At 52.8% G+C, this 25,633-nt stretch overlaps 2 protein-coding genes across 2 annotated transcripts in view; one reads left to right on the plus strand and one right to left on the minus strand.

Moving 5' to 3' along the window:
- Nucleotides 1-6: 6 nt before the first annotated feature.
- HYI (hydroxypyruvate isomerase (putative)) lies at nt 7-2,545 on the plus strand. Its single transcript, XM_008582271.1, is given in 9 exon segments — nt 7-53; nt 139-250; nt 1,293-1,407; nt 1,602-1,680; nt 1,770-1,819; nt 1,923-1,992; nt 2,126-2,260; nt 2,380-2,426; nt 2,428-2,545. Coding segments are annotated over 8 exon segments (657 nt in total). The 5' UTR covers nt 7-53; nt 139-158; the 3' UTR covers nt 2,497-2,545.
- The window catches only part of SZT2 (seizure threshold 2 homolog (mouse)), a 52,626-nt gene continuing 29,534 nt past the window's right edge, over nt 2,542-25,633 (minus strand). The window contains exons 31-72 of the mRNA XM_008582270.1: nt 25,444-25,522; nt 25,046-25,339; nt 24,759-24,900; nt 24,484-24,591; nt 24,332-24,395; nt 23,924-24,109; nt 23,385-23,552; nt 23,226-23,304; nt 23,014-23,085; nt 22,641-22,842; nt 21,319-21,418; nt 20,406-20,535; nt 18,464-18,616; nt 18,291-18,393; nt 18,096-18,201; nt 17,896-18,007; nt 17,070-17,188; nt 16,815-16,979; nt 16,299-16,383; nt 15,975-16,139; nt 15,694-15,861; nt 15,168-15,301; nt 14,573-14,739; nt 14,349-14,446; nt 14,132-14,264; nt 13,815-13,945; nt 13,582-13,682; nt 13,333-13,509; nt 12,862-13,129; nt 12,710-12,789; nt 12,484-12,609; nt 12,163-12,362; nt 9,920-10,010; nt 9,662-9,742; nt 9,505-9,579; nt 6,585-6,798; nt 6,033-6,186; nt 5,769-5,891; nt 5,254-5,659; nt 5,008-5,124; nt 3,544-3,612; nt 2,542-3,397 (exon numbers count right to left, since the gene is read on the minus strand). Coding sequence (XP_008580492.1) covers nt 3,254-3,397; nt 3,544-3,612; nt 5,008-5,124; nt 5,254-5,659; nt 5,769-5,891; nt 6,033-6,186; nt 6,585-6,798; nt 9,505-9,579; nt 9,662-9,742; nt 9,920-10,010; nt 12,163-12,362; nt 12,484-12,609; nt 12,710-12,789; nt 12,862-13,129; nt 13,333-13,509; nt 13,582-13,682; nt 13,815-13,945; nt 14,132-14,264; nt 14,349-14,446; nt 14,573-14,739; nt 15,168-15,301; nt 15,694-15,861; nt 15,975-16,139; nt 16,299-16,383; nt 16,815-16,979; nt 17,070-17,188; nt 17,896-18,007; nt 18,096-18,201; nt 18,291-18,393; nt 18,464-18,616; nt 20,406-20,535; nt 21,319-21,418; nt 22,641-22,842; nt 23,014-23,085; nt 23,226-23,304; nt 23,385-23,552; nt 23,924-24,109; nt 24,332-24,395; nt 24,484-24,591; nt 24,759-24,900; nt 25,046-25,339; nt 25,444-25,522 — 5,889 coding nt within the window. The 3' untranslated portion in view covers nt 2,542-3,253. The remainder of the gene's footprint in view (nt 3,398-3,543; nt 3,613-5,007; nt 5,125-5,253; nt 5,660-5,768; nt 5,892-6,032; nt 6,187-6,584; nt 6,799-9,504; nt 9,580-9,661; nt 9,743-9,919; nt 10,011-12,162; nt 12,363-12,483; nt 12,610-12,709; nt 12,790-12,861; nt 13,130-13,332; nt 13,510-13,581; nt 13,683-13,814; nt 13,946-14,131; nt 14,265-14,348; nt 14,447-14,572; nt 14,740-15,167; nt 15,302-15,693; nt 15,862-15,974; nt 16,140-16,298; nt 16,384-16,814; nt 16,980-17,069; nt 17,189-17,895; nt 18,008-18,095; nt 18,202-18,290; nt 18,394-18,463; nt 18,617-20,405; nt 20,536-21,318; nt 21,419-22,640; nt 22,843-23,013; nt 23,086-23,225; nt 23,305-23,384; nt 23,553-23,923; nt 24,110-24,331; nt 24,396-24,483; nt 24,592-24,758; nt 24,901-25,045; nt 25,340-25,443; nt 25,523-25,633) is intronic.

Consider the following 25,633-nt stretch of genomic DNA (forward strand, 5'->3'; position numbering starts at 1 on the left):
GCGCGCGGCGCGGGGAGCGGGGCTGCAGTTGGTGCTGATCAACACGCCCCCGGGTGAGCCGCGGGGCCGGGCCGGGCGGGCGCGGCATGGGCAGGGCGGGGAGCCCGAGCCGGGGGCTGAGGCCCGTTCTCTCCGCAGGAGACCAGGACAAGGGGGAAATGGGGCTGGGGGCCGTTCCTGGAAGACAGGCGGCCTTCCGAGAGGGGCTGGAGCAGGCTGTGCTGTACGCCAAGGCTCTGGGCTGTCCCAGGTATCCTACCCTGTCCTCCTCCCTCTCTGTGACCCGTGACTCTGCTGCAGGTTCGGGATGAGGGAGAAGACGCCAGGTTGGGAGACGCTCAGGAGTGTGCGCGCAAGCCCTTCGTCTCTTTAGTCCTGGTCTTTTGTAAAATGCCTTTTGTATTTTATCTGTCGCGTGTCATTCTCTTGGCTAGTCTTTCATGCTACTCCCCTACCGGGATCCCATGCTGGGAGCCCATTCTGACCTGGGAGATAGCAACATAAATATACTTAGTGATCCATTCAAGGATGGGCCTATTCAGGAAAGCTGTGGAAGCGGGGTAGGCACCTCACCCTGTCTGGGATCCAAGGAAGCTGCTTACAGGTAGTGGTGCCTGAACTGAGTCTTGAAGGAGTGGGCATTTTCTTTATGAGCAGGAGGTAAAGTGGCTAGAAGCAAGAGCAAGCTTGGTGTGTGCAGAAGAGTTCAAGAGGCTGGAGATGTAGCCTGTTGGGGTTGGGAGTCCTGGAATATCTGCTTGAAGTTGGATGTGGCTGAGAAAGATCAGGTGATGACAGGAGAGGTGGAAGGCTCAAAGTGGGGCTGATCAAATAAATATCAAATCCTGCAGAGGTCAAATAGGCTGATCTACTACTGGTGAGTCATGGGGCAGAAAACAGATAGGAAAAGGCTAAGACACGCAGCATGGAATACTTGAGAGAAGCAAGGATCAAAATAATTTTTAAAGGTGAGACTTAAGCATGCTTTATAGGCTCAGGAGAGGGACCAAGGGAAAGGGAGGTTGGAAGCACAGGGATGGGTTAAGTGATGGACTGAGGTCCCTGAGGCAGGGGGATGAGTTGACTCTAAGAAGGTGTCTCGGAAAGGGTTCAGCCTTCGGCTGACCCAAAAGTGTCTGAAGGTTCTGGAATGCCTGAATACTGTGGCCCAGGTGGCGTGGACTGGAGACCTGGGGAGGTGGGTGAGGGTGGCCTGGCCAGAGGGCATTCTGGAAGAGGTGTGTAGGGAGCCGAGGGCATAAAGCTGGCCTCCAGTCCTCTCTTCCCCACAGTATTCACCTGATGGCTGGCCGAGTACCCCAGGGGGCCGATCGAGCAGCAGTCAAGAGTGAGATGGAGACAGTTTTTCTGGAGAACCTGAGGCATGCAGCTGGGGTTTTGGCTCAGGTGAGAAGGTGGAGACACATACACACATACTTATGTGTGTGTGTGTGTGTGGGGGGGGTGCATCGTGGGGAGAGCAAACGAGATGTAAGGCTGGGCACTGGCCCAGGTCAGAGGGACTGGTGAGGGTCTGGTGCAGCGACTGATGGGGACAAACTTGAGGGGAGCTCTAATTACAGCATTCAACCTGGTGCTAGGAGAACCTCATGGGACTGCTGGAGCCCATTAACACCCGTATCACTGACCCCCAGTACTTCCTGGATACGCCACAGCAGGGTAGGACCCCAGCCCTGTGCCTTCTCCTGTCCCTCTTGATTCCTGCGCTCTCCTGGAGCTCACGGCCCCCTCCCTGGCTTCTCTCCCAGCGGCAGCCATCTTACGAAAGGTTGGAAGACCCAACCTCCTATTACAAATGGTAAGTGGAAGAAAGGGGGTACTTCTCAGAGGGCCACATTCTCCAAACTTGTGAAGAATGGCAGGGCCGGAAGGGTCTCTGACTTAAGTATCCTCTTCCCCAGGACATATTCCACTGGCAGATCATGGATGGGAACCTGACAGGAAATATCCGGGAGTTCCTGCCTATCGTTGGTGAGGGTCCCTTCCTTTGCTCCTTCCTGGTCTACTGCGCTGCTTCCTGTGCCCTCCCACCTTCTCAACCCCCATCTGTCCCATAGGCCTCAGCAGGCACCTGGGCCTCACAGCTGTCCACGTCTGTCCCCAGGGCATGTACAGGTGGCACAGGTCCCAGGCCGAGGGGAGCCCAGCAGTCCTGGAGAACTGAACTTCCCCTATCTGTTCCAACTGCTGGAGGATGAAGGCTACAAAGGCTTTGTGGGCTGCGAGTATCGGCCTCGAGGTGAGGGGTGGGCTGAGGCTCCAGGTGTGGCCCTGGGGAAAGCTCTGGAGGGACAGGTATTGGCAGGGGCTGTCTTCTTCCTCGTGGATAGAGATGCCACTGCCTCCTTCTCCCCACAGGAAACACAGTAGAGGGCTTGAGTTGGCTACGTTCATACTGGGATAAGCAGGGTCGCCCCCCAGCTGGCCAGTGAGGTCCTGCACACTACCCACATGCCCCTCTGGAACAGTGAGTGAGCATCCTGAGTTCATCCATCTCTGAATTAAAGATGACATGCTGAATGTTTTCATATATGTATGTTATGGGGGGCGGTGGGGGACGACACACAGTGTCTAACACTTCAGTTTCTCTGAGCTGCTTCCTTCCCATTAAGAAGGGACACAGCTTACACTCAAGTCCTCCAGCTGGTGCCAGGGTTGCTGTGGAGATGGGAGAGCTTTTGAGTCAACCTCACTTAATGAGAAACCAAGAATCTGAGAGCAAAGGGACTTGACAGTGGTCACAGGTTCTCCAAAGGCAGAGCTGATTGGAACTGAGGTGTCTTATCTCAATAGCAATGTCCAGCAGTGATGTCCCGGTGGGAAATGAAGACCAGAGGGCTCAAGGGGGCAGGTGGCTGACAGTGACCAAAGACTGGGAGGCAGGATTCAGGCAGAAGAGCTCTGTGGTGTGAGTGCTTGCCACCGGGGCTCCACCAGCTGGGCAGGAAAGAGGAGTCCCCTTCTGGAAGGGTCCAGGGGCCTGGGAAGGGATGGGCACCTCAGGGAGTTGGCCTGACCCTCTGGAGTCCAGGGCTGGTTAGCGGCTGAGTGTTTGGGGAGGGCAGTCCCTGTTGCCAGGCTAGGGCAGCAGACCCCCAAGACATTCACAAAGCCATTGGTGTCACTTAGTGTCCAGGCTTGCCCTGGGGCCCAGAAGGGCTTGTCAGCGCTGCCTCAAGTGGCAATCTCATGGATCCATGATTCAAGGAGCAGTGACATTCAGTCCACTCCCTCAGAGGAGGCGGGTCCAGAGGGTGAAACAGGCTGTGTTGATGACAGACTCCAGGTGGTGGTAGGTGGAGACCAGCTGGGCTGGGGGGCTCTCGCTGTCCTGGGGCTGTACTGGGAAGGGCTCTCGGAAAACCACTGTCAGAGACTGGGGAACACAATGGGGGTGCAGGGGTGAGGGGCGGGCACAGACTCAGGAAGAGCAGGCATCCCACCTCAGTAGGCTCCAAGGTACAGCATTTGAGGTACAGCCTCCCACTAGGCTGACACAAGGCCCCCGCCACCTGTTCTCACCGTCTTTCCCAAGTGGGAGTCCAGGAACACTAACACAAAACAGTCAGTGAACTTCTGATTCAGCACAACCTGCATGAAAGACAAGAGTGAAGTCCATCTCACCTGAGGTGGCGTGGACTGTCCTGGAGGGCATCCTGTGGAGACGGGAGGGTGAGGGAAGGCCTGGTTCCATCACCACACCTGACCCCACCTGCACGCCAAGGTCACTCAGGTCCATGTCTCCAACTCAAACCCCAGTCCTCATCCTCACTGGCTTGCCCGTCCATCCATCCAAGCCTCATCAGAATGAGGGCAAAGTCTTGGTTCTGGAAGCCCCGCACAAAGCCTGGCACACTGAAGCCAATCAACAAAGGAGAGTTCTCCACCCTTGGCACGACCCCTTCTTGCCCCCTGAGCTGGTCTCTCTGTCCTCCCCTGGGACTGTCCCCTTAAGTCCATGCTCCCTAGTGCTTAGCTTTGCGATTCATTCCTGGGCGATTTCAAGTTACCAAGGCATCAGTTACTTCCTATTCATGTAGCTGCTGCCTAGGTCTCTCTCAGGAGTGCCAGTCCCCAATGTCCACCTATCTTCTAGACAGTGAATATCCTCGTGGACCTCAGGCTCAACTTGCCCCTAGCTGAACTCATCACCCTTCCCCCAGCCCCACTCCTCTGCAGCATTCCTACCACTCACTGGAGCCCCCCATCTGCCCATACCCACTTATACTACTGCAGCCTTACCCCAGCTGACCTTGCTTTTCTGGGTGACCCTTTGTACACCCTGAAAGGAACCTTCCCTGCAAACACTGTGCTGCAGGCCCCCTCGCCAGGCTCCAACTCCTTTCTCATGAACGCCTACTCTCTGATGCACAGCTCTCTCTAGGCTCGTGTCTTTAGACTCTTTAATTCCTCATACTCATGCCCATCACATAGCTCTTTTCTCTCCACTTGTCCTTTACAAAAGAGCTTTCAAACTTTAAAGTGCACACTAATCACCAGGGGCTACTGCTAAAATGCAGATCCTGAGCTAGCAGTCTGCAGTGTGGCCTGAGAGTCTGCATTCCCTCAAGCTCCCAGGTGATGCTGATGCTGCTGGTCTGAGGGCCACACTCTGAGTAACAAGGCTTTAAAGACCAAGAGGTCCTTTCTGAGACTCCAGCCTCCGAGACCAACCACTGACAAAGTTCTGAGAGCTCCCTGGATTCTAAGTTCAGAGCTTGGCCTTCAGGATCTCAAGCCAAGGTCTGTGTTCTTGGTGAGACTCTGGGCAGTGTTCTCAGTTACCTCTCAGCAAAGCACATGCTGGGTCTCGATGCTCAGTGCTCAGAGGGTTTTACGTGGATCTGCATAGTCCCACTCCATCTAGGCTTCCCTCCAGGGAAGAGCTTGTTTGGTCAGGTTGGGGCTTCTTAAGTGGGTATCTTTTATCTCTGATGAGGATTTCTGTTGTGTTTCCCCTTTTAGAGGAAGGTCAAGGGGACTTACCAGGTACTGAGTTCCTAAGTCTGGGCTCTGGAAATGGCGACAGCTCTGGGGGAAGCGGCTTAGGAGAACCTTGATTAGGCTCTGGTACCAGGAGACCGTCATGGAAAGGAAGCAGTCCTGGGAGAGGGTCCACAGACCTGAATCTTCTGTCCCAAAGTCACCTTGAGACCCCTGACCCCTCCACCCTGGTTGCCTGTGGAATTCCTGGCATCTTTCCAGCACTTTCTGGAGCCTACAGTCCCTTACCAGCTGGGGGTCGATGTCCCCAATGGACTTGGCATGGACTGCTTCTAGGAGCTCCTCCAGTTCTGCCAGGGCCAGGCGCCCTCCTAGCCGCAGTCGATCAGGCCCTGGGGGCTCCAGCAAGAAGAGGCGCTTCCAGAGGGTGTCCCGGCGGCAATGACCCCCAGCCAATCGTACCAGCTGAGCCAGCCGTGCCCGTGCCATGCCCACCTCTGCAGCCAGAGGTGGGAACACAGGAGCTGGTCCAGGGGCTAGAACAAGCCCTGAGGCCTCCCTGGGGCTGCCAGCTGAGCTCCCAGGAGCCTCTGGCTCAGGGGACAGTCTAGGGGGTTTCCGGAACCGGCGCATGTCAGCAGTGAGTCTGGGGAAGAGCTCTCGTTGGCTGGTGAGCACCACGAAGAACTGCAGCCTGGGGTGGGGAAGGGGCAGGAGAGTGGTGGTCACAGCAAGAGAGACACAGAGCAAGAACAGGGGGCAGGCTGGGAAATGGGCATATTCAAGGTGGGGGATCTACGGACCGCAGAACATGTCGCTCGGCCTCTCCTTGCTCCTCAAAGGGTGCAGCACAGTGACAGACAAGCAGAGACACATCAAAGTCATCCTGGTGGCGAAGTCCCTCAGAGTCCAGGTAAGAGCCAGAGCTATGCAGTAGGGGTGGGGAGATGTCTAATGAAACCAACCCCACCCCTTCTGCCCAAGAAAACATGGATCTCCCTGCTGCAGGTATGGCCTCAAGCTTGGCTCCCCCAGTGTGCGTGCTGGGTGCCCCCTCCCAGCCTTACCTGTGCCATGCTGACACCAGGGCATATTCATTATGTTCCGGGCCCCCTGGCCGGGCCATACGCAGTGGCTTCATGTGGTAGGAGCTGGCATGGTCAGCCACATAGTTGTACAGCTGGTGGGCAGCAATGAGTGGTGTGGGGAGCTCCAGTGTCCCTGAGGGGCAAGTCATAGGAGACAGCAGACACTAAGCCCAGGACACACACTGGTTGGCAGGGGGATGGGAGATGCTAAGGCTTTGATTGACAGGCAGAGTGGCTGTGCTTTCCTGGGACCTCCTGAATTCCTGTGGAACACTGAGATGGGACGAAAGAAGCTCAGAACAGGGCAGGGTACACATGACACAGGGTCCGAACTCTGATGTGAAACTGACTGTGAACAATTTAAGACAGAGACAGACATAGGACTGAAACATGGGGACTTGGTATGAGTGATGCAAGGTGATTAACAACATGGGACCACTTGCCCTGGAAGGTGGTCCTGCCAGCCCTGGCCTGGAGACACTTTGTGACCTCCTCTTTTTTGGGCTCACTGACTTGCCCTTGGGCACAGACCTTGATAAATGTGATTACGGCCAAAGTGGGGTCCGTCAGGGTGGTGGGCCAGGAAGTGTCGCAGGAAGGTGGTGAGGTGATAGCCATGCCGCAGCACCAGATGGGTGCCCAGCACATGCTGGTGCACGAGGCGCAGGTGGAAATCATAGCTGAACGAGTGCACGTGCATCAGGTCCCGCACCTTGTCACACTCCTCTGTGAACAGCATGGACAGCTGGGGAGGTGGAGCAGGGCACTGGGTTAGCTGTGATAGCACAGGCTGCCCCATCCACAGTTCCCGCCTTCCATTGGAAGAGGAAGCTCAACAGACTCCCCCCATTGCTGTGGGCCCAGCAGAACCCCCTCTGCCAGAAAAGCTTCTATGGGGAAGCCCTCCTCATTATATTCTCACTTTTTTATAGGGTACTGTAACTCTGTTTACACAAAACTATGACTGTTTTTGAGAGACTGGGCCTCTTTTTTTTTTTGTCTTTTTCCGTATCCGGCAACGGATCGCAACCCTCAGTGTCGCCCCCGTACCGGACCGGGACCAGCAACGGGATCACAACCCTCGGCATTGCTCCCGCACCTCGCTCAGCCAGTGAGCGGGAACCAGTCTGTATGTGGGATCTGAACCCTCGGTGGGAGCGCCGCCGCGCTTCCCAAGCGGTGCACTATAGCAGTGCGCCACCGGGCCAGCCCGAGAGACTGGGCCTCTTTACCCTGTCCCAGATTCCACGAGTCTGGCACAGATTCACTGATGCAGCAAATATTTGTTGAGCATCTCCATGTACCCACCAGCTACTTTCTAGGTGCTGGGGATACAGTGGGAAACAAACAAACCCCTGTCTTCAAGGAGCTTACAGTCTAGTTGTGGGGAGATAACATTAAACATTAGACAGAAGAAATGAGTAAATTACATAGTACATTAGAAGATGGTGTTATGGGAAATCCAGTGGTGGTCATGGTAGGCCAGGTGTGTATTTATCACTAGAAAGTTTGTCGTGGCCCCTTCCCATCTCTCTAGCTTTATTTTCCCAACAAACTACCTGCTCCTCCCAAGTACATCACATTTTCTCTCCTCTACACTTATGTACCTGTGTGCCCTTTGCCCGTAATGCTGCCCTCTCTGATCCCAAATCTGGCTAACTCTTACTCATTTGTAAAGCTTCATGTGGAACATCCTGTCAAGGCTAGGCCTCCTCTGACTGATGTGTGACCAACTGACTGACCGATTGACTGACTGAATGAATGAACTACTGATGGAAGAAGAAAGGAAGGCAGAGACATGGAGCGGGCGCTTCTCTTGGTGGAGATCACCATCACTGAAAGTGTTAACAGCTGGATGCGTGGGCTAGAATAGAATCTACACAGCCACTCTCTTGGGGGCACTGGGCTAAGGAGTTAAGAGGAAAGGAAACAAATGATTAGAAGAAGCCAGCCTAGCTGTATGATCTTGGGTAAGTCACAATCTCTCTGTGCTTTAGTTTCCTCATGTATTATGGAGATAACATAAAGGTCTTCATAAGGCTAGAGGCAGAGTGATAAACTGAACTAAACAAGGATGACTCTCAGTATGACAGGGACCTAGATTTCAACCCCAGTACTGCCACTGACCAGCTAGCTGTGTGCCCTAGGACAAATTACTTAACCTCTGTGAACCTCAGTTTCCTTATCTTACTAAAGGAGTAAAACTCCCCTCTTCACTTAGATATATACTAAGAACTTAATAAACAATAGCAAAAATGAAGAAATTTAGAAACCTGAGCAGAATTAGAGATTAGATGGGTAGGGGCAGAGAGAGCCAAGCTGGATGGAGATTGGACAACAGGGAAGCCAGAAGGAAGTTCAAGAGGGTAATGGAGGTGGGTCCTCCTCTCCAATACTACAGGGAAGTGTGAAAACACCTGGCCATCCACAGCTCCTTCTGAGCACTCTGGCCCAGGTAGGTTCCTGCACAGAAAGTCACCACACTTTTTTGGGTCTCATTATCCTGTGATATCCTGTGACCAGGTATCTATGCTCAAGTTAAAGGCAACCATCTGTGGGCTGAACATGAACTGTCCAGATATGAGAGCTCTACATAATGGAAAGGAAGCTTTTTTGGGTCTCATTATCCTGTGATATCCTGTGACCAGGTATCTATGCTCAAGTTAAAGACAACCATCTGTGGGCTGAACATGAACTGTCCAGATATGAGAGCTCTACATAATGGAAAGGAATCTATATTGTCTATACTGGACCCACTCAGACCCTGACCTCTAGAAACTACATGTAGGGTAAAAAGGCGGCACGGGCCCTACTGTGACATTCCTGGTAACCTGAAGGAGCTGAACTAACCCAAGTACAACAAGGGCTTCAGATTCCTGACCTCACAAGATCCTCGATGCATTCTGAGCACTCCAGTGCTTGGCCCTCATGCGGTGCAGAGGTCCTGCCTTGAGGCAGACTGACAGGGACATAAATAAGTGCCGGTGGTAGATGTAGGTGAGAACTGTGTAGGTGAAAACTCTGGTCCTCATTCTAAGAGTTAGTGGCTATACTGACAATGCCAACCTGTCCCCTAGATTAGGCTAGGACTGCTCATGGCACCAACCAAAACATGTCATATTACCCACTATGCTCAGTGTCCTCATTATCCGGCTATCTGTGGCTATGGATGACTACAGTGCCAGGCTACTGTCAGTGCCAGAGTGGTGGCGAGGCCAGCCACTGTGCAGGACTGCCTTCTGCCTCAGTGCTGCAGATGAATATACCTTTTGACTACCCAGAGTCAGACTAATAGTTTGTGCAGTCACAGCACCAGAATGACCCAAGACCTAGTAGGCCACAGCACCAGCTCAGTCACTGGGCCAGACTGCCCATGCATTACTCTTACTGCCCACCAGATGGGTCATAAAAAGCCTCTTCCACCCCATATTCCTCTGTTCCCCCCACATACCTGAGAGTTGACAGCCTGTCCCATTGGTATTCGGGAACATTCCAGGGCAAACTGTTTGACACAGAAGTAACAACCCTGCAGGGAGGGTGAAGATGAGATCAGGAGGGCAAGAGGCAGGTGAGTCTGGCTCTCCCCACTCAGTGCTCTTCCTGCTTACCTGGAAAGCCAGCTCCATGAGGATGATGCCCCCAGGCAGTGCCCGCTGCAGGTGGTAGGTGGTGACTGGAGAGCCAGTACTCTGAAGAAAGGAAAAAGGAGGCAAGGATGGGGAGCTCAGCAGCCTTGAACCAGCCGGGCAGAAGTCCCTTGGGTCCCTGACTTTAAAGGTTTCAGTCAGGGATCAGAGACCTCAGGTCTTGGGGAAATAATTCTGCATCGTCTAGGGCATTGCTGACTTCACCGTTATATGAGTTACCTTGGGGCTCCCATCAGCCTTGGTTTTAGGGCAGGAGAAGGAGCTCCGACCTTCTGTTCCTAGGACAGCCATGGCCCGCAGCCGGCTGGAGCTGTAGGAAAGGAAGAGGGACCGGGGATGAGGCAGCCAGTGGGTAAAAGATGGCTATCAACCCAAAGCCCATCTTACATGGAATCCTTCTGCAGGAGAGGGAATAAGCCCCCACAGGCGAAGGACTGCTCAGGGTCCCACAGCGAGTAGGTGGCAAGGTGGGGCCTGGAGTCCATGTCTAGACTACAGGGCAGGGCTCTCCACAGCAGTTGCCACTTCAGGGCAGTGAGAACAGTGCTTAGTGGGGAGGTGGAGTCCAGGCCTCGCTCTACTAGTGAGAGGGTGAGGCAGCGCAGGAGAGGGAAGGGAAGAGGGTGATGCATGTCTAAGATTTAATTAAGAAAATTCAAGGAGATGCTTGATGCCCTGGTTAGGTACTTTCCTCTGAGGGGGAAAACGGTTCTCTTTTGATTAAGGAACGGCAATTCAGGTGTTTCACAGGCCTACTGTTCTTTATTTCTTAACTCAGAGGCGAGGGGAGAAACAGGGAAGCTACTGCTAACAAGGACAAAACAGAAAGTGGCAGTGGGACCCACTCATTACACCAAGGAGATTTAAACCCAAGAACTCCTGCTGGGAGTCAAAGCCTCCAGCAGAAGAAATGTTCCATTTAATCCTCAAGGAAATTGGGACAAGACTTAAGTAGTCATTGGTGATCATTAAAGATTGGTGAGAAAGGAAGGCCTGACTTTAAATTTTGCTCTAGGAACATTTTTAACCCAGTGTCTTGTTTTAAAATGGAATTCAGATTTTGGGAAAGAATATAACTGAATGGAAAAGTATGCAAACCACAGTCTTTTAGAGACGCTCCTATAGCTGGGAGCTGGCAATCAAGGGCAGCAAGCTGAGCAGCTCCTCTTCAGGGTCCTGTGGAGGGGCTGGCCTGGTCACTGGGAAATGAGAGGGCTGGAATCCCAGGAGGTGCAGGCATGCCTTCTCTCTCTTTTTTTTTTTTTGTCCTTTTGAGACCGGCCGCACCACGCTCAGCCAGTGAGCGCCCCGGCCATCCCTATATAGGATCCGAACCCGCGGCGGGAGCGCTCCCGCGCTCGCAGAGCCGCACTCTCCTGAGTGCGCCACGGGCTCAGCCCACGCTTTCTCTTTCTAATGCCCAGAAAAGAGAAGAAAGCCTGGGAGGGCTAGTTACAAAAATGCTAAGGAAATGGAATTGGCTTTCCGGACTAAGGTGGTATCTTGAGTTAGGAGGAAGTATGTTTTTGTGTTTACTAGCTTGAAAAGGTGTCTAACTGAAAATAGAGAGGAGGGAGAAAATGCCTCAATAAATTCATAGATCTAAAGACATGAAAGTAACTGTGAAATGTGAACAGGTCATTTTTCCTATACAGCCAGTGAGAAGGAGCTGGGACCACAGAACCTGGAGGCTCAAATGCTGAGACGAACATAGAACAGGGGGCACAAAAATGGGAATCTGAGATTAGACACAGGATAGGAAAGGTGGCTGCATAGTTGTCACTGCGCTCAGGGGAGATGGAAAGTGGTGAGAGAGGGGCTGGTTACTTCCCAAGACTCAGACCTGTCAGCACTGGCCAATGAGCGAACATGACCAAGAACAGACCAAAGACAGTGATGCAGGTAGGCCCAGTGCAGGGGTCCTTGGTGAGAAAAGGACTTCTCTGGGCCAGGAACCACACAAAATTTCAGGAGAGGACAGTGGAATGATCAGAACAGGAATCATTAAGACCCAGATCCAAAAGCTCAGGAGCATGTACGAGATATCATGTGTGTAGATGGTACCAACACGTAGGCATACAAGAAGTGTGTGGGAGATGGCTGGTTAGCTCAACTGGTTAGAGCATGGTGCTATTACACCAAGGCCAAGAGTTCCAATCCCCATACTGGCCAGCTGCCAAAAAACCAAAAACAAAAACAAGTATGTGCACACAAGCTTTGTGAGAATGCATACAGTTCTGTGTACAATTTGGCCCTGAGTTCCACAACTGTATGACGTTTTCAGGACATGCATCAAGCTGCATGAAAGTTTCCAAGATCCTCATGTATGTGTGTGGCCTGGTGGGATGAACATGCACAAGGCCCCAGTTGCCAAAGTGGGACCTGTGTGAAGAGAGGAAGGGCCTGTGGGGCCTCGCCTGCAGCGAAGGAGAAGAGGAAAGGGTAGAAAGGGATGGACTCACCTGCGGGCGGGCGAGGGGGGCCGCAGTGGGACCAGCGCAAAGCCTATGCTCTGTAGATACTGCACGTATTGCTGCAGGAAAGCCAAGCTCAGCTCCTTCAGCCAAGGCTCCTCACGGGCTCCTGGGGCAGGCACATCCAAGGGTTCACAGCCTGTGGGGGTCTCTCGGCTCACAGACCCTGACTCAGGGCGATGGCGCCGCTGTGGGAGTGGAGATTAAGGAAGGCTCTATCCATTATCAACCACCCCTCTGGTGGTGGAGGAATGGAGGTCTCTGTGGGGTAAATGGAGATAGGCGAAATCTGGGAATCTTGAGCCTCACCTGCCCCTCAGGGGGCCCAGAGGTCTCTGGAGGCCCATGCAGCCAGGCAGCTGGGTCGAAGAGCAGGGCTGTTGCACAGTAATGCACCAGGCGGGATGACTGCTTCAGGGTCTCTAGTTCCCCAGCCTGGGGCAATGGGACAGTGAGCACTGGAGCAGTGGCCTGGGAAGGGTCACAGGCTCCTCATGGAGGATGTAGGCTGGGGTCATGTCTTGGGGTCACTCACACTGATGGGCATGCTGGCTGGGGTGGAACGCTGCTGCCACGTTACAAACAGGTTCTCCATCTTCATCTGGCGCTCCAGTTCTGGGGGTTGGAGACATTAGTAGTAGCCACAGAAGCTGTTACCCTTCCCAGAGCCTGGCCCAGTGCCCTCACCTCTGCGCTCTGTTATCTTGATCTCCAGGAACTGTTGTCCATGATAGGTGACAGGATCGGGGGGTCTGGGCACAGGACCAAGTGTGGAGCTGGGGCGGGCAGCCGTGATATCTCTCAGGGCCTCATCAAAGGGGAACGTGTCCAGGGGAAGGGCACCCCCACCACGAGAGGACACACTCAGCCGGCCCTGCTCACGGCTCAGTGAGGGGCTTGCACACCGGATGAGGGTCTCCACTTCCATGGTGGGCAGTAGGAATGGGTTCGGCTCCTGAGAGAGATGGACTATCACAGTGGGTTCATAGCCTTTTTCCTCAGACCTTCTGTCCCACCCCATGGCTTCCTCTTTTAGACTCTCCCTCCTCACTACCTCCGCCCTCAGTTTGTTCCCTCTCGCCTGCTTCTGAGATGGTGCTTCCTTTAATTGATCCCTCAGTAGCCAGAACTAGGAGAGGGAGCCAGAGCAGCGGGCACCTTTTCATCTCGCACTGGGAAGTCCAACTGGCCATAATGATGGAAGAGTCCAAGCTTCTGACTGAGCAGGCAGAAGATGAGATGAGCCCGTGCGTTCTGCCACTGCACAAGGCGAACCAGTGCTCGGCCCAAGGCTGCCCCCAAGTCTGGAGCCCAGTTGTAGGTCAGCAGCTGCAGCTAGAGATCGGAGTCTGGGTCAGTGAAATCACAGAACCCTTCCTCCCACCCCAACCCTGACCCCACATTTACCTTCTTGTCCACAACCTCCAGTAGCAAGAACCTCTGCCGGGGAGCACTTCGCCCTGAGCTACTGTCACCTCCTGGCTCGAAGCGCTGCATGGCTTTGGCAGCTAAGAGGTGGGAGAGGAGGACAATAGGGGCCTGGGGGCAGATTCTCCCTTGATCCACCCTTCCCCCCTGCACAGTCAGAGACCACCCCATCAGTTACTCTGAACCCACCCTCCCCTAGGCCATGCCCTCACCCTGCTGGGTTGGTCTCCTCCACTGCAAGAAGTTCCTTCCCAGAAGCAGCAGATGCCGTTCAACTGCTGGGTGGGGAGCTTGGCCCAGTTGTCCAGGGGAACAAGGACTGAAGATCTCTGGCTCTGAACTCCTATTAGGAGGGAGGGAAAGATGGAAAGAAGACCACCCATGGCCCCACTGCCTGGCTCAGCCTTCATCTCCTGGGGCCTAGCTCCCACCTTTCCTAGCTCAGCCTCCATCGGTTTGGCTTCCTATAGGCCCAGCTTTTAGGAAGTCTAGAGAAGTTCCATTCAACTGTATGAGATCCCAAACTCACAAATGCTGCTCAAAGACACGGACACTGGTGTCTCCAGCCATTGAGGTGACCAGAGTGGTGAACTCAGACAGGATGGATGGAAGGAGGAACCGGGACACCATGTGCGTGGAGCTTTTGGACACTGAGGTGCAACCTGGAAGGCAGAGAAGTCACTGTGGGGCTACAGGATGGAGACCAGGCCAGGGGGTTGAGGGGTGGGGGAGGGCTGGGGTCTTACCAATCTGAACCATAAACTCCATCCAGCCCTGAGTGACACAAGCAAACACAGGATGCAGGTTCCCCACCTCACCCTCTTCTAGTTGTGTTGTCCGGCGTCTAAAGACATATCAAGAGTAAGAACCTCACATCCATACACGATACATATATGTTTATACTAATCAAACACCCATCTGCAACTTCACACCCACACCCTCATGTGACACAAATTCACAACACACACACCTTTGTCTCTGGGCTCCAGAATCTGGGCCTGGTGCCCGCTCAGTTCCACCAGGAGTCCGAACACTCTCAGTTTTGTGACGCCTCCGACCCCGAGTGTCTTCTGGCCGATCCAGGACAATGTCATCGGTTGTTTTGGGGGAACCCAAATCCCCACATTCTGTCTTACTCTGGGGACAATGCAATGAATAAGGAAGGGTTATTGGGAAGGGGAAAAGGGTAGAAGATGGAGGCATCATGGAACAGTAATGAACTTCGAGGATTTGGAGGTCTGGGTTTGGGCCCTGGCTTCCTTGGAGGCTAAGCACCTTTGGACAGGTTACTTAACTTTCCTGAGCCTCATCTTCCTCATTGGAACAGCCTTATCTTACAGGCTGTTGTGAGGATCTGACAAGAAAAATGAAAGTGAAGGCACTTAGTAAATTGAGGCTCTTTCTACTTGTCATGTCACACTACAATCTCCCATCCAAAGGATAGAACAGCTTTATTAAAAGATCTGTGCCAAGGCCTATAAGAGAGTGGGGGGCAGGGGGAGTGTAGGAAGAGCTAGGAGACAGGTAGGAAGGTAGATGCCAACTTCACCACTCCCTCCCATTACCAGCATATCCCAGAAGCTACGCCGGCCAGCTTTGCTGGGTGGAGTCACAGGCTCCCCAGGAACAGGTGCAGGGGGAAAGGTGCTAGCTCGGCCTGCAGGGCTCTTGGTTTCCAATGACACACTCCTGAGACTTCCTGTGGATGCCAGACATTACAGACACCCATCACCGATCGTCAATCGCCACAGCCTAGCCTCAAAACTAATATGACAGTGACTTGTCACCTCCTCTGTTAGTGAGCGACAGATTATGCAATCGATAGTGTGCAGCTGCGCCTGCTTGTATGATATAAGCTCCTGATGACACTGCCTTCCCTAAGTGGGTGACCAAGTCCGCTGTGTACACTTCTGCCAGCATATCACCACCCTGATGGTGCACAGACAGGTAATGGACAACTGTAAACAGATACTTCTCATGGGCCACAGTGGTGTTTTCCCCAAACCCCGCCTTTGCACTCTCACCTGGCACGCTGTCCCACCTGGATCTGCAACATTTTCTGGACCCAGGAGAGCGTCCTGACCTGCATACCTGGAGGTGTGTCCTCTGTACACAGTGAAGCTGGCAGCAGCCGCAGCTCCATGACAGCATCAGCCAGCGCCTGGCGAGCTGCTCCTCGGAGCCTCTCCTCCAGCTGCACAATACTAATGTTCCCCTTCTCCCACACATCCAGTCGAAGCAAGGGGCCCCCATTCGGAGCTGGAGACAAGAATGGGGGTCACTTGAGGGTGCTTCTAGATCCCCACCATACTCACACCCTTGCCTCCTACAGCATTAACTGAACACCCCATCCTCTGACCAAGCTGTCCCACCTGAAGAACTGTCCAGCACAACTGGGCAGCGAGTGACCTGGGTCAGTTGCTCAAATTCCTCCTCTTGCAGTGGGTCTAGGGACCCCGGAGAAGAGGGGGGCCACAATGCCAGTGAGATAGGGGTCCCTCCTTCATCCACAAAGGCTAGAGTGATGCAGGCAACCCCTGGATAGAAATCCACAGGAAAGCTCAGACCTGGGCCTTGCACATCTCCCCTCTCAAGACCCCCAGTAGCTGCAAGGCTGGGAAAGGCGCTCTCAGCCACAAGATGAAAAAAGGCTTTCCCACACTTGGTAGTATCACAGGCTGTGTCCTGCTCTGTACCTTTGCCTCCAGTGCCCTGTCCACCAGGCTTGTTATATAAGTAGATGTCCAAGTCGGGGAGGCAACCTTGTGATGGGAATGGATGCTGGGGAGAGAACAGCCACAGAGCACTAAGATCAAGCAAATAGATAAAACCCTCTGAGGACGGCTGTCTATGGGGGTAAGGAGGTACACAGGCAGATAATAAAGGTACATGGGCGGCATGGATGTATCCAGGTCCTTGGGCAAAGGTACATATGGGGGTATCTGTAGAAAACCATTACACAGAAAGGGAGGGCAGGGGCATGGGGGTAAGGAGGTACACAGGCAGATAATAAAGGTACATGGGCGGCATGGATGTATCCAGGTCCATGGGCAAAGGTACATATGGGGGTATCTGTAGAAAACCATTACTCCAGGTCCATGGGCAAAGGTACATATGGGGGTATCTGTAGAAAACCATTACACAGAAAGGGAGGGCAGGGGGCAAGGGGAGTGGGTGCCTAAGGGTGTAGAGAGAGGTGAGTGCAGTCTCACTTGGAAGTGGTTCTGGCTGTTGCTATCTGTGTACTTGGGAGAGTGTAGGAAGATGAGCAGGTTCTGCCGCAGGTACCAGGCCAGGGCAGGAAGCCAGGGCCTGCAAGAGGCGGGGAGGGCCAGATGCAGCACCTCTGAGGGGAGACTTCCAGGGGGCTGGATGAACTGCAGAGTGGAAAGAAGGGGTCACAGCTGAATGCAGAGGTTCCAGCCTACTGAGCCTGGGGAGGATGTTGAGTCTGGGAGGGAGCTGACCTCCACATCAGCTGGTGTCAGCTTGCAGTTTCGAACAAGCATGACTGTGATGACGTCCAGCGTGGCCTCATCCAGGCGCCGCCGCAGAACCCGCACTAGCTCATCTGTGATCTCGGGACCTTGACACAGCCATGGTGGGAAGGTGGTGACACTGGCAGAGGATCCATCTACTCCCATACCAGCCCTTAAACTGCAGACTCAATCCCCTGTATGCCAGAGGCAGTGTTAGGTGTGTCGGCTCTGGAGGGAGCCAGCACTAGGTTCTAGTTCTACCAAGGAGGGGACATAGGAGGGGGATAGGGCCAGATTGTGTGTCTGTGCACACCTGAATTTTACCTCTCAGACCCTCAGTGCCCTCATCCATAAAATGGCAGTTATAATAGCATCGATCTCATAGGCTTGTTGCAAGGATGAAAAGAGAGGTTAGGTAACAGGCTTAGCCCAGACTTGGCACACATTAAGTGAGACATAACCATTAGCTGGAAAGTCCCGTTGCCTACTGTACGCCTCAGGCTGAACATTTCCAAACTGAACTCACACCTTCACCCCAAGCCTGGCACTATCAGGCCAGTGAAACCACCAGTTGTCCACAAAGTTACCTGACTCCTCTTCCCCAAGCTGAAAATCAGTCGGCTACCAGTCCTACTCCTAAACACTACAGGAATCTTTCCTTCCCCACCCAGCATCTGCTTGAGGAAAGTCCAGAGCCCAGCAGGAACTGAAGAAGGAGGACCTGGACAGAGGAGCAAGAGGTGCTAAGAAAAGTCCTGGAGGATTCTGGAATCTCATCTGGTCACTTCCCTACCCCCCACCTCACAGTCCTTACCTGCCTGCCCCACACCATGGACGAGCAGCTGGATATGTCTGTCCACTTGGCCCACAGGACGAGCAGCATCTGAATTGCGGCTGGAAGCCATGTCCAGTGGAGAACGAGGACCCTACAGGGACAACTATGATCAGGGCCCAGCTCTGGCAAGTGAAGGAAAAGGGGAGCATGGGGCATCGAAGAGTGGGAGTGATACATACTGAGGGTTCCTCAGAGTAGATGGGCTCCTGGCTTCGGGACAGAGCTAGGGAGGGGGGCAGAGCATCCCCTTCCCAAGGCCGGTCACTGCAGGAAGTCTCCAGGAGCCTGGGAAGGAGTGGCAAGGTCGCTGGACATGTCTCCTCCCACGCCATCCTTGACTCATGCTTCACCCCATCTTCCCAGGACCCACATACCGAAGGTAGTACACAGCCTTTGTTGCTCGTTCCTGATAAACAAACATATTCTTCCGGTTCACCACGGAGAAGGCATTGAGCACTGAGCGCAGAGCCTGAATGGCTGGGGGAGTAACACAGGCTCAGGAAACTCCCTTCTTCAGATCCTCCCACCCCCGACACCAATCACATACCCCGAGAGACCCCCATGCTGGGCCCCATTTTGAGGCGTGAATGGACCCGGATCACAGTTCCCCATACAATGTCACAGGAGAAATGGCCAGGGACAAACTGCATTGTTGCTGCTAGGTACCCTCGGGGCGCACAGCTCTCATCAGCAGCATAATCTGGGGAAAGGGAGAGCATGGATCAGAAACAGGACACACAGCCCTCTGCCCTCCACAAACTTCTCACCTGGGAAATGGCCTACTTGTCCTCACTCCCACAGATTCCTCATCCCTGTCTATTCCCCTGCAGGGAAAAGATGATCATTTTGGGTAACAACAGGGCCAGGCAGAAGCATGCCTTTAGGAAGACAGGTCATAGCACAAGGGCTTTTAGAACTATCTCAAGGGGAGAGAGAAGCTAAGGAGAAGTGTCAAGAAAGGGAAGGCATGAGAAAATCCTGAAGATAGTTAAGAAACTCTGACCCTGTCATAATGTATGTGAGTGGCACTAGAACCCTGTGTCCTCATAGGGAGTTGCAACAGTAACCTCATTAAAAAAAGGATATCGTTGCTTATGCACACCAGTTGCAGGGTGGGAGAAAACTATGTCCTGTGCTTTGGGGTACAGAACCCAAAGGGTGATGTGACAGTACACAAGGGCCATGGCCACAGACCAATGTCTTGTTTGACCCTTTTCAGGTTTCCGGGTTGACAAGGAATCTTCCAGGAGGTCGAGTAGCACTTTAGTTTCTCAGAGAAGCTGCTGTCAGGTGTGAGCAGGATATAGGATATCCAGTTTCTGTGTAAACTCTGGAACGGAATGCTGGTTGCTAAGGATTTCAGGGAAAAAATATGGAGAGACTAAAACAAGAAAAGGCTGTGCCTGGGTTCTGACTGGTCTTACATCTTGGGCTGCTGGAAGTCATTTCGAAGTAAAAGTGCTTGGCTGTCCTAGATCATCCTGAATTTGCAGAAGCTGCCTTCAAAACCATGGAAGTCCACTAATTATGGGGATTCTCTTTTGATATGGAGTACAACCCAGGATGTGCTGAGAGACACACTCTCCTGGAGAAGTTAGGAACGTTTTGTCTACAGATTTGCTGCGAATGTTAAAAACAAGTGTGATATTACTTTTAAGGCAGAAGAGAGAACTGCAAATGAATGACATGAGTTAGCTTTTCCCCTATGAGTTAGGGTGGGAGGTCACCAGGAGTAAAAGAAGAGAGTAGTAGTGTCGAGACTTCAATTACCATCTTGAGTAGATTATCATGTTTCCTTACATGACCAGAAATCCCAAAGAGGTCCTGTGCCTGTCTGTCTGGAGAGATCACTATTCAGAAGGCCAATCCTCCTATTAGATGGACCTCAGCTGTGAACGAGTCTACTGTCCTCACTCCCCCAGACTCCTCATCCCTGTCTATTACCCTGCTGGGGGAAGGGGATCATTCTGGGTAACAAGACAGGGACAGGCAGAGGCATGCCCTTAGGAAGACAGGTCACAGCCTGACACCCATTCAATAATTTCTTCTCTCCTGTACTCTTCAACCTCTCCTTCTCTACTGGCTCTTTCCCTGTGGAACATAAATATGCTCAAGTCTCTACCTTAAAGCTCCTTCCTTACCCCTGTCTTCCTTTAGTTACTGCCACATCTACCTTCTTTCTCCCTTCACTGCCAAGCTACTTGAAAGAGCAGTTATTCTCTGCTCCACTTATCTATAATCCTTTCATTTTTCAATTTCATCTGGCTCTAGTCCCATCTGTCCACTGAAACTAGTTTCATGAAAGTCACAGATGAACTCAGAGCAGCCAATTCCAGTGATCCTTTTCTGTCCTATCCTCCTTGCTATCTATTACTTGGCACCGATGACCAAGTAATGGGGATTCTGCCCCCAGCTTCTTATCAAAGTACTGTGTAAAAGCAATGGCAGCTGCACCGCCTTGTGACGAAGGCTACTGGGTGGGATCTCACCATCACTGGGCAGTGGTGCCCGCTGACGGGAGTGGAAGGGGGTCTCACTGCGCCACAGGTCTTCTTCACTCTCGGCCACCAGAAGAGAGTTACACACATGACTGTCATGAAGGTCCTGAAGAAGGAGTCGCTGGGAGAAAAAGGAACAAGGTGTCAGGAAGCTGAAATATCTCCTCACAACTGGAGCCCCATGTCAGGGATGACAAAAGGCTGAGAGAGTGCCCTCTATCACTGGGAGTCTCAGAGGTCAAAAAGAACCATCATTAATCACTGGGAGGTCACAGATGGTGTCCCACAGTCACAGAGCTCAGGGCTCTGAGAGCAAATCCCAGTTAGGAACACCTGTCCCTCCTATTTGCCAGAATCTGTTTGCCATCCTTCAGGTCTTGGCTTAAAAATCACTTCCTCTAAGAAGCCCTCCCTGATACTTCAGATGGTCAGATCCCTGCTATATGCTCTCATAGCAGTCTCTACTCTTCCTCTGAAGAATTCTTCACAATCGTAATTGAAATAATTTGTGTAATGTAATTGTTCAATGTCTATCTCCCCTACTCTACATAAAGGCTTCTTTCTGTCTGGTTCACTATTATATCCCTAGTGCTAGCTCAGTGCAATGATAGGGAACATCTAGCTCTTAGTTACTGGGAAGGTATGAGAGAATAACACATTGTTACTGGTGTGTGTGTGTGTGTGTGTGTGTCTCTCTCTCTCTCTCTCTCTCTCTCTCTCCAGTTCGTAGACATTTAGGGGAATAACAGCACTCCAGTAACTTGGGAGTCAAAGAAAATTTCCTATAGTTATTGTTGAGTCTGAGATGGACCAGTAGCCTCTGAAAGTCAAATTCCTAGAAACTCCTTCCTCATTGGCTCTGTGTCTCAGTGCCTGGAGAGCCCTGCCCCTGGCTGCCCCTTACCTGGTTGACCTCCCTGCAGATCTCCCCAACTCGCCTCACAAGGAGCTGCTGCAGGTGGCGACACTCGGTGCCTGGCCCCCCATCCTCCCGAACCAGGCTCCTAGGAAGGAAGGAGTGATCTAACACAGGATTACAGTGGGGAGGGAAAGTCTTGCAGCTGGGGCAAAGGGAAACCATGAAGAGGAAGTAGGATTGGACAAAGGGAAGTAAACCTGATGGGAAATGGAAAAAATGGAATTCTCAAGAGCAGTTCTGGAAGTCTAGGCTCCATGCTTGCCTTGCCAGCTCCCACATGTGGTAGCTTCGGCTACCATACTGAAGCTTCCATCATGTAGCATGCCTCTTTTTTATTCTCAAATCTTCTTTGTCAGTGCTGTAGACTGGATGCCCCCCAACCTCACTGGAGCTTAATCCTCACTGTGAATGTTGAGGGTGGGAAATCCTATTATGGTAATCGAAAGGTGGGGCCTTGAAGAGGTGATTAGATTATAGGACCATGCCACAGTGAATGGATTAAAAATGGTGGCCAGGGGCATGGTTCTGAGGGCTTTAAAAGAAGAGAGAGGAGAGTCTATCTCTCTTGCTCTCTCTGCTTCCACCATCTTGCAATGTGAGATCCCTGGGTCACTGCTGCCACCACCAGAAGGACTTTGGACTTCCCAGTCTCAGAAACTGTAAGCAATAAATTTCATTTTCCTTATAAATTACCTAGTTCCATGTATTTTATTTTTTATAAGCATTGAACAAAAAGAAACAGACTAATACAGTCAGCATGGTGGTCCTCACTTCTCATCAACCCCATCCTACCCCTGCTCACTCCGCCCACCCCTAAGATTAGAGCAGTATGTAACCAGAAGCCTAGGTATGAATCCTGCCTCTGCCACTTACTATGGCCTTGGGCAAGTATTTAACTTCTCTGTGCTTGAGTTTCTTCATCCATACCATAAGGATAATAGTATTTTTTTAGGATTGTTATGTAGATTAAATGAGCTGATGCACATAGAGTGCTAGAACAGTGCCTACCACATAGTAAGCAATCATTAACTACTAGCTATTACTCCTTCTAACATATATACATTTTCTATATCAACTTCTGAAGCTGTTCTGAACCACAGACAAGCCAAAATCCCCATTAGCTTTCTAACTCCGTTAAGAAAGTTGAAAGTGATGTGCTTTGCTATAAGATGTGGAAAGTGCTCTGGAGCCCCCTATCTTAGAATACAAGTCAGATCCCACCCAAGCTCTGTTCCTTGTCTTACCTGAAACAACACTGGCGACAGGTGTCATAGGACAGGGAAAAGAAGGCCCTGGCTTCTACTTACCGTGCATGTGCATACACTTCCACACGGTCCTGCAGTACCCGGACAATGAGCCAGAAGTCAGGCAGGCGAGGCCCAGGGAGGCCTGAGACTGAAGGCTGTGGAGGTGCTTGCCCAGGTGGAGTCCGCAATGTGAAGAGGGCCTTCTCACTGACAGTCTCATTGGGACCCTCACTGTCTGAGCCACTGCTGCCACCATCATAACCTGTGTCAAATGTGAATTTCACCTTCACCCTTAGCTGGGCCTGACTCATCTGAGCTTCCAAGTGCACAGGGCATTAGAACCTTTTGATGCCCCCTGCCCAGACCTTTCCCGGTGTAGCCCCAAGCCCACCTGCCATTAGCTTAGAGTCCTCCACCTCCTGCCCCAGCTTACCCAAATGGTCTGAGTCCACACTGCCCTGACTGGACATGAGACTTAGTCCCTGGCTGGGCCCAGGCTGACTCCCTGGATAGAAAAGGGAAATGCGTGCAGCCTCTCATAATCCTGCTCAGGACCAGTCTCCAAAATGGAAGCAGGGCCAGAGACCTATAAGTCCCCGGTGCTGGTCCTGGTCCCCAGACTTTGCTGCCCAAGCCCTCTCTTACCTCCCTGTGGCACGCTGATGAGGGGAGCACCCTCAGAATCCTCTGGTGAACCAAGAGCTTGGGGGCTGGCTGTCAGGGCCTGAGGAGCAGGAAGTCAGGACTGAGGTATATGTTCCACACACCCACCACCAACCCTCTCCATTCCTGGGTCAGACTCACCTCCCCTTCGATGCCTTCAGCCCTGTCCTCATGGCTGTGCCAAGTCCAGGCCGCTGAGTGAAGCTCCTCATGGGACCCACCTGGCTGTTGACCAGCTGCCACGAAGAAGAAGCCACTGTCAGGGTCCTCAAGAAGAACGTGGCCAGGGAGGTGGAGGTGGCGGAACTCCTGGGGAGTAGGAGCCAAGGTCATGTTTTAGATAGGAGCATTCCTCCCTGTAATGGCGCCCTACACTTCCTCATTAGACACTCACAACTACCTGGTGAAGCAGACGCTAGCATTCCCACTGCTGAGGTTAAAAAAGCCTCAGTGACTTGACTAAGGTTCAACAGGCCCAGTGACAAGGTTGGAAGCTGGGCTTCTTTCCACTGAGTTGGGCTGCCAGGCATAGGGGTGAGAGGCAGACACTGTGGGGAGGAGGTAGACAGGAGGGATGATTCTGTGAACTCAAACTAAGAGAGAGCCTTCCAGTCCTGAGCATGTGTTCCAGCAAAGGCTGGGCCTCAAGGTGACCATGGAGTGTTCTGAGGGCAGCTTACCTCCTTGAATTGTGTGAGGGAACGCTCTGGCCCAAACACAAAACTCAGTGGTAGAGTTTGGCGAAGGCAGGTGGAGCGTCCAGGAGAACTATGGATGTGGGCAGCTGCACGGTGCAGGGCAGGGCTCTGGGGGATGCCCACTCTTCGCAGTGCCCCTACCATCTCATCTTCCAATAACCAGCGGATCTACAGTTAGAGAGCAATCCAGGAAGTGGCAAAGGGCACCTCCCTTGCTTACTGGGGCATCACCTCCCTCCCAGACTAGAAGATACTTTGCCTCACACACTGACGGAGGCCTCAGTTCAATCCCAGAAAAAGGGGGTACTTTGCCTCACTCATATGATGGAAAGGATATCAGTTACAGTGTTGGGGGGCTGTCACTTAGATTGGGGAAAGGAAGGCCCTCACCTCACTCATCGTGGTCTCAATAGCCAGTCTGTGGGGTGTGGCCAGATTGGATAGCCCTGAGTGCCTAATTGGAAGAAAGGTTTAAGGTATTGGTTTCCAGAAAATGAAACTGAGGGGGCACAAGGAACTCTTAGAGAAAGCTCAAGAAGTACCTTTCTTCTTCTGGAGGTGGCAGTGGGGGCCCCAGGCCATCATCCGACCTTAAAGATGATGGTTGCCCTGGGGATCGTGGGAATGAAACACTGCTCTCAGATGTTGACCTGAACAGGGTGGGAGGAAAAGTCAAAGGTCAGGAGCTACTAGACTCTCCAGGCCTCCTCATCACTCCTTCCTCAAGGTCTCTTTAATCCCCAAGTGCCCTAGATTCCTTTAATAGTCTCTCTACACCAACAAGGCCCCAATCCCTCCACCAAACTTGCTGCCACACCGGTGGTGCTGAGGGTCCGAGGCCGGTGGGAGCTCCACTTCCAGGGGCAAGGTCAGCACGAAGACATCTAGAGTGACACTAAGGTCCCTCAGGGGAACTCGGCCTCCAATGGGGGGACCCTCCAGACTGGAAAGTACTTGACCTGGGAGAGGGAGAAAGTCAGGGGTTGCTGGGGGCCCTGAGATAAGCACAGATTCCAAGTTCTAAGTGTTAAAGAGCTATCCCCCTAGGCTCTCCTCTACCTCCAGATAGGCAGGCAGGCAGGATGTGCTGGGATTCAAACTCACCCAGGCAGGTGGGAAGGCTGCACACAGGTACAGAGCTGTGCTGCCCACGCAGCCGCACGGAGCAGGTAAGGTGCAGAAAGAGTGGTGGCAGGTCATGCAGGAAGCTCTCAGGCCCAGTGGGTGAGTCGCCCCCCAAGATGCTGAAGGAGTCTTCATCAGGGTTCACAGTGTCTGCATCTGACAGCGAGGCAGAGTCTAGCCCAGCAGGTCCCAGATCTGGCTCACGGCTCTCACAATATTCCACCTCCAGCTCTGGGTCACTCTCGGTGACCACACAGCAGGCAGATGTGTCTCCTGGTGGTGCATGTCGCGTGGTCAGTAGGAAAGGCTGGCAGTGGAGACCCCTGAATTCTGGCTTGAAGCAGCCTTCCCCCACCTCAACCCGCTTGCCCCCACACCTTCTTCTCCCATGAGCTCAGCCTCTGAAAACTCCAGGTCACTGACTTTTCTGTCTGTTGTGTCCCGGGGGCCCTCATCCTAGGCAAAAAGAAAGAGATAGCTTGATCCAAGGCAGGACAAGAGCCACCTCCAGACCTCAGGGAACCAAGATTCAAGAGGATCTGGGTGAGTTAAGTGGGGCCTCCGGGG

This window comes from Galeopterus variegatus, unplaced genomic scaffold, assembly GCF_000696425.1.
Source record: "Galeopterus variegatus unplaced genomic scaffold, G_variegatus-3.0.2 Scaffold2555, whole genome shotgun sequence".
NCBI classification, from domain to species: Eukaryota; Metazoa; Chordata; class Mammalia; order Dermoptera; family Cynocephalidae; genus Galeopterus; species Galeopterus variegatus.